At 41.3% G+C, this 16,144-nt stretch overlaps 1 protein-coding gene across 4 annotated transcripts in view; it reads right to left on the bottom strand.

The window, feature by feature from the left end:
• The window catches only part of WDR86 (WD repeat domain 86), a 52,953-nt gene that overhangs the window by 22,010 nt on the left and 14,799 nt on the right, over nt 1-16,144 (bottom strand). For all 4 annotated transcript variants that reach the window (XM_072652190.1, XM_072652189.1, XM_072652187.1 and 1 more), the window contains exon 4: nt 10,747-11,170. In XM_072652190.1, the coding sequence (XP_072508291.1) occupies nt 10,747-11,170 (424 nt within the window). The remainder of the gene's footprint in view (nt 1-10,746; nt 11,171-16,144) is intronic.

Raw genomic sequence — 16,144 nt, 5'->3', positions numbered from 1 at the left:
TGGAGTTCTTCCTTTATCCCCCCTGAATAGTGGAGTGGGCTGCTATAATTAGAAAGCCTCTGGAGGAATGAAGATCATTTCAGTGGGGTGGCGATGGCTTGGTCCCTATCTGCATGGTGACTTTCATTCCCTCCACCAGAGCATTCTATTTCACTCTCTAAGGGATTACATACGAAACAGCATTGTACATGCAATATGATGGGGGTGGCAGGAAGAAACAAAAAGGGAATTGTCCAACTCTAGCTGGACTGTAATGACCTTAACACAGTGTTAATATAACTTCTCCAGGAAAAAACCCCCCAACATAATTGTCCCTTTATCTAAATATGCAATCTTGGATTCCAACAAACACCCCCAGTTGATCTGAATGGAAAAACCGCAGACAAACAGCTGTTTCTCCTTCAGCCCCCAGTCTGCAGGCACTCTCTTTTGTCTCCAAACTGGATGAGTGGGTGCTATGGGATAAGTTAAAAGAAAACAGCCCCGAGTGAACACAACAGCTACGTGTGCTTTGCTTAATTCCAAATAGACCTTGCTTCTTGCCACTGATACATTTCTAAAAAAAAAAAAAAATGTGCCAATAAAATTTGTGTTAATTAAATTTATTTCAAATGCCCTAAGGGAACTGGAGTTCTTTCATAAACCAAGAAGAAAACCTGATTTTGCTCCATTTAGTCAGTGTGGAGCTGTTATTATTCTATTTGCCAGGGCACATGCTAACAATAACAATAATAAATATTAGTAACAGCCACACACTGAATACTTACTGACCCACCTCCTCCATGCTTCTTAGGGAACACCAGGCACCTGAAAAAGCTAGTATCTTTTTCAAAATGGACCAAAATCAGGTTTTCTTCTTGGTATCTTATTAAACATTGAAACAAGGGCAAGAGATGACAATGAATTGTAGAAGAAGGAAGGAAACAAGCATTTATTAAGAGTTTATTGTGTGCCAGGCACTGGGCTAAGTACTTTACAATTATTATGTCATTGGAGACTTGCAACAACCCTAAGAGGTAGATACTGTTACTATTCCCATTTTACAGATGTGAAAAATGGGGCAAACAGAGGTTAAGTGACTTGCCCAGGGACATACATGTAGTAAATCTCTAAAGTCAAATTTGAATTCAGGTTTTCCTGAGTCCACGCCTGGCAGCTTAATCACTGAGCCATCTAGCTGCCCCTGAGGAGCAAGTGTAATAGGCAGCATGGTATAACAGAAAGTTTTGGATTTGGAGTCAGAGGATCTGGGTTTGAATCATGACTTTGCCACTTAGTACCTAGAGTATGTGACCCTAGGCAGGTCATATCACTACTTTAAGCTTCATTTCCCATAGCTGTAAAATGAAAGGCTTGTGTTAAATTATCTCCAAAGTCTCTTAGAGACCTAAACCTAAGAACCTAGGAAGTTGTTACACCTGCTGCTTTTCAATCTCTATGTTGCCACCAAAGAGAGGCATTTTCATGGAAGCTTGGAAGGATTACCTTATATGATCATGAAGGTCAACTTCCCACATCTGCCTTTTCACCTTCCTGCTGATAAAGCCCAGCACAAAAGCCCCTTCTTTGCCCATTAGATCTGTTTTTTCTCCACCCTGCTGGAAAGCTACTTAGTAATCCCTTAGAAATAAAGTTCCAGCACAGCTCATGTTTGGATTCATTCTACAATGGCACCTGATCTGCTCCTGAAATATCCTAGGCACCTATTCTCCTGCATCATGAGTCTTTGCATTTCCCTCAGAGCCAGTATCTTGGACTTAGATCCAAGGGATTGTGTCCCCAAGAGATGAAAGTTCCTTTTAGATTTCTGGTTGCTACATTCACTTGTGAAGGGGTCGAAGGTTTGTTAGCATGAGTTCTGAACTGGGCAAACTATTGAAGCCACTGATCAAAACAGACCTTAGGCTAGTCCAGAGGAAGGGAAACTGTAGCCTTCAAGATCCTTAAGTATGGCCTTTTGACTAAGTCCTAGTTTTACAGAACAAATCCTTTTATCAAGGGGATTTGTTCTGTGAAGTTTTGATTCAAAGGGCCACCCTTGAGGACCTGGAGGGCCACACATGACCTTGAGGGTACAGAGTCCCCATCCCTGGGCTAGTCTAAAAACTTAGTGCTCAATGACTAGGCTACAAATGCAAAGAGTGTCTAGAACACCAAGAGATCATTTCCAGGTGGCATGGTCAAGGAAAGTTTCATGGAGAAGATAAGATCTCACCTGGACCTTGAGGGAGGAATACTATTTGTACATGTAGTAAGTAAGGTAAGAGTATTCTTATTGGGGGTGGGAGGAAGAGTTTATGCAAAAGCATGGAAGTGGGATAATTTAAGGTGTTTTTTAGAGACAGAGATCAATTTAGTTGGAATAAAAGGTTCAAGTTCATGGAGGGCAGAGTGAAAAATAAGACTGGAGAGGCAGGAAGGGAGGGCAACTGATTTGGGAAGGAAGGCAGCAGCAACTGCTAATTAACAACAAGGAAGAAATAAGCCTCTTACCCTCTCTAATACAGCCTTTGAGCATTTTGGATTTGCCTGAAGTCTGATAAATTTTATTCTAGCCTTACTTTAACTGTGTGTAACTTGTATTTCTAATACACAGAAAATTGTTGGATTATGTTTTCTAATCCATTTCTCCACTCTTCTGTTTTATAGATGCGTTTAGTCCATTAACATTTAAGTTCACAGTTGTTAAGTTTGTGTTTCTTTTTATTACATTACTTTTTCCCCCCAGTTAGTCCTAAGTCCCTAGAGTTTATTTTGTTTAATACAATCTGATTCCAGTCTCCTTCCACAGACACCCCTTACTTCCTACTCCCCCATCTCTGCTTCCCAGATCAATTATATTCATTCTCTCTCATTATATTAATAATATTAATCAATATTAATATTATTGTGACATAATTATGAAAGAGATAATTTTAAAGAACCTGGGTAGTAGGAACTAACACATAGTAAAAGTGAACAGAACCAGAAAAGTTTAGAAAAAGCAAATAATGCTGCCCAGAAACAGAACTTTGAAGGACGTAAAAACTCTGATCTAAGCAGTGACCAACCATATCTCTAGAGGACACTTCTGATGAAGCATGTTACTTGCTGAAAGAGAAAGAATGGAAACAAAGTGCAGAGAAATACATTTTTGAACATGGCCATTGTGTGAATTCATTTTGCTTAACTATTCTTATTTGTTAGAAGGGTTTTCTCCCCTTTCTTTTCCTCATTTAACATAGAGGAGTTTTGGAGAGAGCAGAGGGATTAGCAATTTGTTGTGGTTGTTCAGTTGTGTCCAATTCTTTGTGATCCTGTTTGGGGTTTTCTTGGCAAAGATACTGGAAGTAGTTTGTCATTTTCTTCTCCAGATCATTTTACAGATGAGGAAACTGAGGCAAACAGAGTAAAGTGACTTGTCCAGGGTCACAAAGCTAGTGTCTAAGGCCAGACGAGCTCCGAAAGATGCGTCTTCCTGCCTCTAGTCCCAGTGCCCTATCCACTGCATTACCAAGCTTCATGGGGAATTAGTAATAGTGATAATCAAAGAGGCCCACTGAAACATTTTTAAAAATGCATAGAGAACAGAAGGAAGTCCCAAAGGAAACAGTGACAAACAGGAAGCTTTGAAAGTAGCATGTAAGATTTATTTTTAATATATATGTATATATATACATATTTAAAAGTGATGTAAAGTTGAGATTCATGTTTCACATATAACTGTGATCTGCTGTGTATACAGAAATGCTGCTTTGTGTTTGTATGTAAGTGTAAGTTAAGAATACAAAGAGAATTTTTTTTAAAAAAAAAAGAAGAAAACAGACTGAAATGTCCTTCTCCTTTGACCTTGATGACTTACTGTGTAAGGTGACTATATACCGTCAAAAAGTGATCACAACTTCATGAAACTGACTTGGAAACTAGGTTTATTGCAAGAGAAATGAAATGATAATAAGAAAGGCCTTATGTACACTAAAATACTTATAGCATCACTTTCTGTAATAAAGAACAGGAAACAAAACACATGCTCAATCAGTTAAGGGAAATAAAAAACCAACTGTGGCAGATGAATATCTGTCGGAATATTATTATTGTACTGTAAGAAATGACGAATATAATAATAACAGCCAGTACTTATATAGCACTTTAAGTTTTCACAGTGCTCTGCATATATTATCTTACTGGCTTCTCACAACAATCCTATGAGCTTGGTGCTATATTATCCCCATTTCACAGATGAAGGAACTGGGACACACAAAGGTTTAGGTGATTTGCCTAAGGTCACATCACTGAGACAGAGATATGACTAGATCCACAGGATATTGGGATTTTGATCGTGAACAGATCTGATAAATCATGTAGACCAAGTCCTTCATTTTAGTAATTAGGAAAGTGTCCCAGAGAGGCAAATGACTTGCCCAAAGTCACAAATATAGAAAGCTGAATAGGTGGGATTCAAACACCTTGACTCCAAACCCAATTTTTTTTTGCATTACCTCATGTTGTTTCTTAATTTTTGATCATTTCTAAGCCAAAGATTAGGAATTCAAGAGCTATGTGTTTGAATCCCATCTCAGTGACACTGTATGTAGGTCATTTCAGATAAACTGCTTCACTTCTAGTAGTGGCCACTAGGTGGCTTGGTGGGTGAGTCTATCAGGAATGATGGACTTGGGACTCATGAAGACCAGAGTTCAAATTCTACCTCAGATTATTTGTGTGGCTTTGGGCAAGTCACTTAACAGCTCTCTGCCTCGGTTTCCTTAAGTGTAAAATGGCTATATAATAGCACCTACCTCATAGGGCTGTTAGGAGGACCAAATAGGACTTGGAAAGTGCTTCACAAACCTTAAAGGGCTATATGAATGCTAGCTGTAATTATTAGTAGGAAGAGGACCACATCTGCCTCCTCTAAGGAAGGGGTGGACTAATTTTCCTCTTCGAATAGTTAGAGCTGCAAGTCCCCGGGAAGTCCTCATAATCCGAGGCCAGCACAGATGCTTCATGAATGAAGATCCCATGCAAATTACCAAGAGGAGGAAGTCACACTTTGGAGCAACTACTCCCCCTCAGCAGTTTGGTCGAGAGCTTCTCAGATCAGCAGCTTGAAAAGAAATCAGGCAACAAGCCAAACAGTAGCAATTTAAATTGCTTCCACCTTCCTGTCCATTCCATCACATTCCTTTTCCCACCAGAGCCAGAGCACAGTAAGGACCCTCAGCATGGGTTAGGGAGATACCAAGAGATGGCAAGAAACTGGGAGCTGAAGGATGGAATGGCTCGACAAGACTGGAGGTAAAATAAGGGATTTAACTCTGTAGCTAAGGAGAAGAAACGGAACATCTGATTTCCATGAAATCCAAACATTCATAAAGCTCAACTAAACAAGACTTTCCGGTTTTTCTCCCCTGGCCCCTTGTAGCCCAGCCACACCACTCCAGAACAATTGCCAGAAACTGTCACTTACTCCCCTGAGCCTATTTCATGATGTCTCCCCTCTCCAAACTCCTACAGCACTAGGACAGTACCACACTACAATTTAGTATGAAGCACTCATAGCCAGACACCATGCTATAATTAATGCCCGGGTATTAATCTCGCCTCCTCAATTAGTGTGTGAGCACCTGGGACAGGGTCCCTTGTTAAGACATTGATTTCTCTTCTTTCCCCGAAGGACCTACCTTAGGAAGGGGAGCACAGGTGTTCAATCAATGCTGATGGATGGAGACTCCTTGTGATGGCCCTTAGGCATCAAAAGAGCTGCACATGTCTTCAGAGTCAGCAGAGACATGCTTCCAGTTTGGGAGAGCTTTAGCGTGTCCTTTAAGTATTCTAACTGAAAACTGGCAGTCCAAATATGGTATGGATGCAAGAACCTTGTGCTTGCTTTGTTTTGTATTCCCCAGTGTTTAGCACAAGTGCTGAGCACAGAGTAAGCGTTTAATAAGTGTTTGTTGACTGAGTGGATGGTCAGCCATTAAATCACAATACTAAATTGATAAATAATTGAATATTAAATTAACCAGACACTCCCTACACCCCAAATACTCAGGGTAAATGGGAATCTATTGTATTAATGGTGCTTGCTCCTATTAATTAATACTATTCTTTCCATATACTGAAGAGTTTTGTTAGGGGGTTATGTCATGTCCTTCTCAAGCAACCAGGAAACCATTATCGCCCTAATAATGAATTATCTAAATTTTGTACCTACCCCAGCACCTAGCACTCTACTCTGCACACTTCAATATTTGAAAGGATTTGTGATGTCATGATGTGGGCAACTATGTGGAACAACAGCTAGAGCACTGGACTTGGGAGTCAATAAGTCCTGAGTTCAAATCCACCTATAGATACATGCTAGCTCTGTGACCCTAGGCAAGCTACTTAACCTCTATGCCTCAGTTTCCTCATTTGTAAAATGAGGGTAATAATAGCATCTATCTTCCAGAGTTGTTGTAAGGATAAATATGAGATAATATCTGTGATGTCCTTTGCAAACCTTAAAGCACCGTATGAAAACTAGAGGTAATAATACAGTAATAATGTTATTTATTATAAATTATAATTAAAAGTGGGTATTCCCTCCATTAGTGAAGACTGCAATTCATTCATACATTCATCTCCTCTACACATCATGTTCCTGCGCTATACAGGCACATAATATTTACTTATTAAATTGAATGCAATCAAATCTGTAAGGGCTCCAAATTTCCTACTGCATTAGGCTGGACCTCCGTAGGCATGTGCAGCTTTCGGGCCATACCCAATGTAGCTCAAGCCCCTCTACTCCAATTACATTTGATCTCCTATCCTCTAATCTGAATTTCTAGTTCCTTGCTCGTCACACCCCACACACATACACCATAACTCAGTCCAAACTCTGTTCCCCTTTTAATGCTATTCCCCTAGACTGGAAATGTCTCCCTATAAATCCTACCCCTCCCTCCTCAAGCCCCTACCTCCTCATGTTCCACCTCCTAAATCGAGTTTTCACCAACTGCTTCAGCCCCTACCAATCTCTCCTCTCTGCCTCCACAGCCGTTACAGCTTGGGGCGTACCAACTCTATCCAATCTGACAAACATTTATTAAGCACCTAGGATGTTCGAGGCGCTGCTCTAAGCAGAGCAGTAATGAAACAAGGCCCAGAGCAATCCATTCTAAATTCATTAGAATGAAGGCTCCTTGCGACAGGGATTGTTTCATTCACTGTTTGTGCATGGCCAGTGCCAAGTCTGGTGTCTAGAACACAGAAGATGCTTAATATTCGTGGATAAATTGTTTCATTGACTGATTGTAGGAGGGAATACATATACCCTACTTACTAGTATATTTCTTAATTGCCAATTTCCACACGCAACCCTTGCTCTCCTCAATTATACTGCAAACTTCCCGAAGGCAGGGGCTCTGACACCTCATTCCTTCACACCCCAAACACTGTCTGACAGAGAGTGGTCGGGAAATACTTGGTGATTGCCTGGTCAGGGGTTTGTGGGCAAGATATGCTGGTTATCTCCACTTCCCAACCCTTTCACCCAGTTTTCCTTCAAACCACTTTTTTCTCTGTGTGTGTGTCTCTTCCCTTAAGATGTGCCCTTTGGGCTATTTGCTTGTTTTTTCAATTTTCAAAAGGAATGAAAACCAAAACAAAGCACACAATCAGAGCCTCTGCCCTTCCTGTTTTGGGTCCTCCCATGTTCACCTCTGATTCCTGTGTCTTCTATCTTTTCTGTCTCTCTTTTTCTGTCTCTGTCTTCCCTTTCTTTCTTCTGTCTCTGTTGCTACTCTGCCTTTCTCCCCTTCTCTGACCCAAAATACCCCAGACCCACCCCTGCCTCCTTCACTGAAAAAGCAGCCTCCAGACCCAAAGAATGACTTTTCAAGCTATGCCATAAAGACAGCCCCTTGTCCATCACTGGAGGAAAGTACCTCCAAAATAGTGAGGCTCCTTCAGCAAAGACAGAGCATGCTTAAAAACCCTGGGAAGGGAGGGAGAGCATAACTGAACCCGCAATTGAAATGACTGAAAGAAGAGGCTGTTTTTCCTCACAACCAGACGCCTCTCTTTCCCCTCCCAGGGCTGTCTCCTGCTTACATCTTCATCTCACATACCTGGGCTACTCAGATAATGGCTTAATTCCTACCCTACTAAAAATGAACATTTATAATATTTCAGCCCAAGCCCCAAACTGACCAAAGATATCCCAGTGCTTAGGGAAGGACCTGTGAAACCCTTTCTGCATTCCGCAGGGCTGATGGACCCTCTGTTCACCTGGCCAGCATGATGCTCAACACCATCTTGAAACAACTCCAGCATATACTTTGGTACTTCACTTGGATCTGTAACTTCCTTGATGTGGGGGCTCCTTCATGACCATCCATGCCTTCTCATCCAGTCTGATTCTTGCACTGGTCTTCTCAAAAAATCTTCTGTTTAGGATTCAACCAATGCTCTGTAGGCCATCCACTGGGCTGCTTTTGTGTATGTTTTTTAAACATATCCTGTGGGTAAGGCACCAACCAGTAGAACCCTTCAGTTGTCCGTCTATCTTCTTATTACCTGACTTGCCTATTTTCTCTTCACATCATACATTTCCTGGATGATACCTTGTATGCTACTTCTTACACACACACACACACACACACCCCCCCACACACACACACACACCCACACACACTAACTCATAGCCTGTTTATATTTGCATGTTTTCCTCCACTGCCCTTCAGGTCAGAACTGGGAGTATTCCATGATTCACTGTCATAAGCCATCACTGAGAGAATATCAATGTTAGAAAAAAGAGGTTTTGCAATTGGGATCCCCAGAAGTGCTGTGCAATTTCTGAAAGGCAATCTAGTTCACCTTCCTCTTCAATTTTGGACCTATTATCTATCTCCAGTGCCTATCCAAGATAGATGCACTGCTGGACTAGCTTGATGAGCTATCCCTCTAATTCACAGAATAATCAAGATAACAGACATCCTTTATCTATTTTTTCCTATATGGATCATCAAGTGAATCTCCTTTGAGGAGTTAGGTCTCTCATTGAGGATATGACATAGTATCTTGAGGTTTGATTCAATCAACATGATGACATATGCAAACAGAACATTGTGCAAACAGAATCTTTTGGAGAAGCTTACAATCCATAGCCAGCAAGCCACTTCACCCTATTTGCCTCAGTTTCCTTATCTGTAAAATGAGCTGGAGAAAGAAATGACAAACCACTCCAGGACCTTTGCCAAGAAAACTCCAAATGGGGTCATGAAGAGTCAGACATGACTGAAATGACTGAACCACCACAACAAAGCAATCTATAGTGAATCAATCCTTCCATTTGGACTGGGTAAGAAAGATAACCTCCAATAGCTTGGTTAAGCAATATGTCTTCCTACTTTAGGTCTCACTTGATGATGAGGAGGAGGATTAGTGATGAACGGTGATTCTTAGAACATGACCACGGCTAGAAAGGTGAAAGAGGGACCATATGGGACCAAGAGCTCTTTTGTAGCTTTGTTCAAGAGCTGCCATAGCCAAGGAATTCATCTCTTAGTGGCTAAGTCAGCAGCGAAAAGCTTTGCTGGGCTGGTCCTCAGACAGACTCATCCTCTGAGAACCTAGTGTCACCTACCTGCTATGTTAAAGCACCAGTGCAGGATTTATGAAGAAAATCCAGTGTACAAAGGATACATGAATAGGGGGAGCCTTTGTTTTCTAAATAGATTCTTCATAAACCTTTCCAGAGGGTTCACTAGAGTGGTCTGTTTGAATGGCATATTTTAACTTTTGCATGGAATTATCCTGCTTTTGACCACAAAGAAACTGATGCTAGTCTGTCAACTAGTCTACCTACTTTGAAAGTTATGTGACTTGACCAAGGTCACACAGCTAATTAGTCACTGATCCAAGTTCAAAAGCTAGGACTACTATAGGATTCAGGGATAGAAGAGACTTTAGAGAAGATGTAGTTTAATCCCTCTATTTGGGAGGAAATGAAGACCCAGAGAGGGGAAGGCTTCATATAGCCAACACAGTCTTCTCTCATTAGTGTATTCAAAATATGGATCAATTACCCCTCCAAAATTTAAATAAATAAAATTGGTTTACACCTAACTTTTTTTTTTAGCATAAAATGAGACAAGCCTATAGCAGCAAAGGTCAGTAATTCTCTAGTACTTTGATTTGCTCTGGGTGTCCTTGCAATCTGCAGTGGCATGAGTAGACAAAGGGTCACTCCACTGCCCAATCAGATGTCTCTTAGTAAGATGGAAAAAGCACTGAAGAGTCAGATAGTCAGGTTGGAGTCAACTCTGATACTTAATAGCTGTGTGGCTTTGGTCAAATTATTTTCCTTCTCTAAGCCTCAGTTTTCTTTCTGTAAAATGGTGATAATAATACTTGCATTATTTGCCTCAAAGTTTTGTTATGAAAAACAGTCTAACCAATTGTCCAGGAGAGATTTTGTGAAGGCTTCCTACTTTGGTATGTGTTTGATTAGAGGACCTCTGAGGTATCTTCCCATCTGAGATTCAATGATTCTGAGAAGTGACTCATCCAAGGTTATATAGATGGTTATATAGGACCCAGATCCCTAAGCTGAGTTTCTTCAAGAGACTGTGTTTTTCTCTACTTAAACTATGCTTTCTACCACAAAGCATGTTTTGTACCAATGGACCATAAGTGCTTTCCAAAGTGACCCAACGAGGGATTACAGAATCTCAGAATTTTTCTACATGTTCCACAAACAAATTGCTTGATTCTTACCTCCAGGCAGATCACTGATCCCTGATGCTCTTTAAACACCTTCAGTGGCTCTCCAGTCACAAGGTTCCAAGTGCGAATGGTGGAGTCAGTGCTGCCTGTGAAGAGCTCCTGGTTGAGTTCATCCAGGGCCAGGCACAGGACAGCTCCTGTGTGGCCCCTCAAGGTCTGGTAGCAACAACCGCTGGACACCCACCAAACTTTGGCTGTGCCATCCGTGCTGCCTGTCACCAGGAAGTCTCCGCTGACCTTCTCCCCCTGCTCTGAGGATGCATCTGGGATGTCCTTGGAGGAGTAGTGAGCTAAGGTCAGGACACAATTCCGGTGACCCCGAAACTCCTGGATTTGCCGTTCCTTGTCCACACTCCAGCAGCGAGCCGTTCGGTCATAGGAGCCACTGAAGAGGTAATCTTTGGCAACTAGGATCCTATTGGCAACAAATATGGGGTCAGAGACTAGCCCAAAGTTCAGTTTCTCATCCAGGCCATAGAGTCTCAAGACTATCACTGCATTTGACAAACTAATGCCCTCCCATCCCCATTCCTACCTCCCCAAATCCCATTGCATATATGGAGGGTAAGGCCTTTTTACCATATGTTGTTAAATAACTGTTAATTTTATAATTATCAAGAATTAATATGTTAATGAGTAAATGAAAAAGATCTCCTCTCTCTCTCTCCACCCTTAGAGAACAACATTTTGTTTAAATAAATGGATTACTTTGGAAGCCACACATCCTGATGAAGATACAATGAAGTAAGAAACTTGGACTCAGAAGAGAAAGAGAGAAACTTCAGAGAATGAGCTCAGTTGAGCCAAGAGTAGGTCATCTGGAAGTAAAGAGAGACAAAGTGATCTCCCAATCCTCAAATTTTTCATAACATGTTACCTAGACCTCTCTTTTGTCCTTAGGATCATTGATTTAGAACTGGAAGAAATCCTTAAAGTCATCTAAATCCAATAGTTGAGGAAGTTAAGGATTAAAGAGATAAAGCATAGGTAATAAGCGTCTGAGGCTGGATTTGAGCTCAGGTCTTCTAGATTCTTCTACAGATCCATTAAAATAACATTTTATTGGGATCCCACTAATTTGCAATCTGTGACTTCAAACTGAAATTCAACTGTCAGTTCCTTGAGGACAGAAACTATTTTCTGCCTCTTTTCGTACCCCTAGAGTTTAGCACAGTGCCCAGCACATAGAGAGTGCTTAATAAATATTTATTGATTGGCTATGGAAAATTAATTTTAATCCTACCAAAAGCAGGAATCAGTTTAGGAGGGGATGCTGAACTCTCTCCAGAAATTTAATCACTCCTTATTACTCAGACACTCCCTTTTGTGCTCAAACTATGTACTGATTATAAATGATTCTTATCCAGGCAGTAACACAGGCCAGACAGGGTGTTCCCATTACTGAATATACCACTTTGGATCTCAGTTTCTCACCTATAAAATAAGAGAGCTTGACTAGATGCATAATGTCAAACTCAAATAGAAACCGAAGTCTCTAAACAGTACATAAGGATCCCTTGAGACTGCATATTGACTTAGCATTAAAATGTAATACCTACATCATATTGTATTTTTATTTATTTTGCTAAATATTTCCCAATTACAACTTAATCTGGTTTAAGCCACACTTATGTTGGGGGCCATACGTGGTCTACAGGCCTCCATATTTTACACCTCTGGACTACGTGAGTCCACATTATTGGGAAATATCCTGCAAAATCCCATCAGCCTTGGTACTCATACCTCATCAGTATCCTCTGATTGGAGGATGGTGCCATGAACTCCTCAACCTCCATTTAAGGAAGGGAGACCAGACAGACATCTCCTGAGATATTTCATTTCCTACCCAACAGAACTCATTTTGGAATTCTTTGATTTCTCCAGCTACAGTCATTTTTGGATTTCTTTGACTTCTTCACCATGCCCCTGCACCAGGTGACTCTCTCCACCCTTTCATTAGATTGTAAGCTCTTTGAAGTTAGGAACTGACTTTTTGTACTTGGATCCCCAGCCTAGAGCTTAGCATGGAGACTGGCACAGAGTATGTGCTTAATAAAATTTATTGACCATCTTTGGGAGTGACCCATGCCCACAAAGGCTGAAAAGAGGATTCATCTGGCAGAGATGCCACCTTTGGACATGAAGTTGGTAGGACCAATGCTATGTAGGAATTCAGGCTGCACTCCAGACCTCCTCTGTCATGTGTACTACAGGTCTTTATCCTGAAACCTCACTCTAGCCTTGGAATTCACACACTGGATGTATCCTCCACCTCTGTCTACCTCTCCTTCAGATTGGATGACTCCTCCTGGAACCTTCATTTAAAGAGTGTGCCCAAGCCAGTACTGTCTCATTCCTCTCTAGGCTGCTCCAGACTTCTTCTACTATGACCCTATGCTGGGTAACTGTCTACCCTCCAACCTGCCAGTTTCCTCGTACATGTCTTTCCCAATTAGAATGTAAACTTTTAGTAGCAAGAATTGTCTTTCTTTCTACTTGGATTTGTTTTCCTAGTGTCTAGCACATAGTAAATGCTTAATAAATGCTTGTTGATTGACTGATCTCCTTTAGAGTTCTAAATCCTTCTGAAAATGACAAAATGATATTTAAAAAATATATCCTCTGATTTCAGACCTCTTGCTCAGCTGGCCTTCCCTCAAAGTCACTGGAATTCAAGAGGTTGTACTGCATGTCACCTGTCAAATGAAACTGCCTTTATTAAAGCTGTTTTAATGATCTGTGTTATCAATCTAGGGTATTCTGAGACAGGAAGAAAGGAGATAAGTGGGAAGATAATGATCACTAGGGAGTAAGGACTGAGGGGAAAAGGCCCTCATCAGAGCTCTGAGAATCAAGACTGTTCAAGTGGTTGGCTGGCCAGTACTCCCACCACCATTCAACACAGTCCTTCCTAGTGTGCCCAGAAGCAAGCTCAGACATCCTTCTGATTCAGCTATTTTGTAACAGCCAAAATCTGTCACCCCATCTCTCTCTTCACTGCTCATTCCTTACTGGCACATTGTATGTGAGAGGCCTTAGCAATTCAGCAACAAGTTCTGTGCACTCCCTCACTCCCAACCATAATGACCATAGGCAAGGGGGTGAGGAAGGAAGATTTTTGAGAAGCCCCATAATGCTGAGGGTTCTCAGGATCTATATTTACTCTCAGAGACTCAAGCCTATCTAAAACACACCTTCACCAAGATCCCTGTCTTTCCTTCAGTGCTATAGTACACACCAGGGGCAGCTAGGTGGTGCAGTGCATAGAGAACCAGTGCAGGAGTCAGGAGGACCTGAGTTCAAATCTCACTTCAGATGCTTGACACTCACTAGCTGTGTGACCTTGGGAAAGTCACTTAACCCCAATTGCCTCATCCTGGGTCATCTCCAGTCATCCTGATGAATATCTGGTCACTGAATTCAGATGACTCTGGAGGAGAAGTGAGGATGGGGGACCTGCACAGCCCTCCCTCACTCAAAACAAAGTCAAGTGCAAGTCATGTCATCATTTCTCTGATGGCATGGTCTTCTTCGGTAACGAAGGACGAACACATATAATACACATCACACTTACGACTGGCTTCCGGTGCTTACTTCCTGACATCTTTTAATTCCTCCTGGCAGATTACAAATAGCTCACTCCCCTTTCTAGCTATCCCACCAACAGGGAGCCATCCTGATCTATATCTGGCCATTTGACCCAGATGGGTGCGGGAGAAAGTGAGGCTGGTGACTTTGAACAACATTTTCTCCTAAGTGAATCCAACTCACTTGCAAGTCATGGCACCATCTTCCTGATGTCATAATCCTCTTTGAGAATGAAGGACAAACACCACCCTAACAAGGGATGGGAAAGTACAGCACACAAGACTCTGGACCAGACATCAGGAAGACTCAAGTTCAAAGCTGGCCTCAGTCATTTACTAGCTGTGTGATCATGAGCAAGTTACTTCATCACTCTCAGCTTTAGCTTCCTCATCTGTACAATGGTAACATTAATAACAGCTACTTCCTAGGTTGTTGTGAGGATTGAATGAGATAATATTTGCAAAGTGCTTTGCAAACCCTGAAGTGCTATATAAATGCTAGCTATTATGCTAAATGTCTGACTTTCCCTTAGTTCCACAGGGCCATGATCTCCAAACACCACGAGCCTCAAAAGCTCTCAGAACAGCTCTGAAATACATGTACTTAGCTCCACAATTCCATTTTGGGCATTGGAGACCTGGTTATACAACTGTTCAAATGTCAACTCAGAAGCATTAGTCTATAATAATGTCAATTTTAAAAAAGAAAATTCCATTTCCAAAATCTTAAAGATGACAGCTGATGATTTCTGAGGCTAATTATCTGCTTTGCTTTTCAGAGGGCTAACAGTTGGCATGCTGTGACGTATTAAATGAAAACCAGCATTTGAGGCAACATTGTCAAAGTCGGTCAGCTAAGAATGTGACCTTCTCAAAACTTTCCAAATGTGTTTTTCTAATTTCCATATATCTTACACTTTCTTGTGTCTCTTCCACAAAGGAAGTCCATTAATTTGTTCATTTACTTAATGTTGATTCTTTAAGAGGCAGTGTCCTTTAATATCTAAAAAGAAAAGAACTAGACCTGGGCTCTTCCAGTCTTTCACTACCACCTAGCTGTGGGGCTTTGAGTAAGTCATTTAATCTCTCAGTCAAGCCAGAAACATTTTTTAAGTACCTCCTATCTGCCAGGCACTGTGCTAAATGCTGGAGATTACAAGAAAGGTAAAATACAGTCCCTGCTCTCAAGGAGTTCCTGGTCTAGTCAGGAAGACAACATGCAAACAGTATCAGATCAGGTGACCTCAGGCCCATTGGTTACATGATACCCAGTAGTTCCCATGGGGATCTATTTTCCAATCTAAATCTATTCCAGTTAGGTTGCTCTGTTCACTGTTCCACAAAAAGGCTATCATTCATTCCTAACTTTTTTTTTTTTAACATTTTTTTATCTTCAATAACCACTACTCTTCTCCCATCTCTGAATTCCTATAGTACTCATCATAGGCCCCTTTCATTTGTCACTGAAGCACAAATGTTTTGCAATAATAGCTTACACTTGTATGGGACTTTACAGATTATAAAACATTCTCCTTGCAACAACTCCGGGAAGAAGGCAGTACAAGACCCATTGTCCCCATTTCACAAATAAGGATACTCTGGCTCTAAGAGTTTAAGTGATCTGCCGGTGATCATGGTATTTTAGAATAACAGGATCATAGCTCTAGGGATGGAAGGGTCCTTAGTGGCCATATAGCTCAACTCCTTCATTTTACAGATGAGGAAATTGAGGCCAAGACAGGTTAAGTGATTGACTTAAGATCACAGAGCTAGGAAGCATCTGAGATGGGACTTGGACCCAA

Source organism: Notamacropus eugenii, chromosome 3 (genome assembly GCF_028372415.1).
Source record: "Notamacropus eugenii isolate mMacEug1 chromosome 3, mMacEug1.pri_v2, whole genome shotgun sequence".
NCBI classification, from domain to species: Eukaryota; Metazoa; Chordata; class Mammalia; order Diprotodontia; family Macropodidae; genus Notamacropus; species Notamacropus eugenii.
This window is presented reverse-complemented; position numbering and strand designations above follow the sequence as displayed.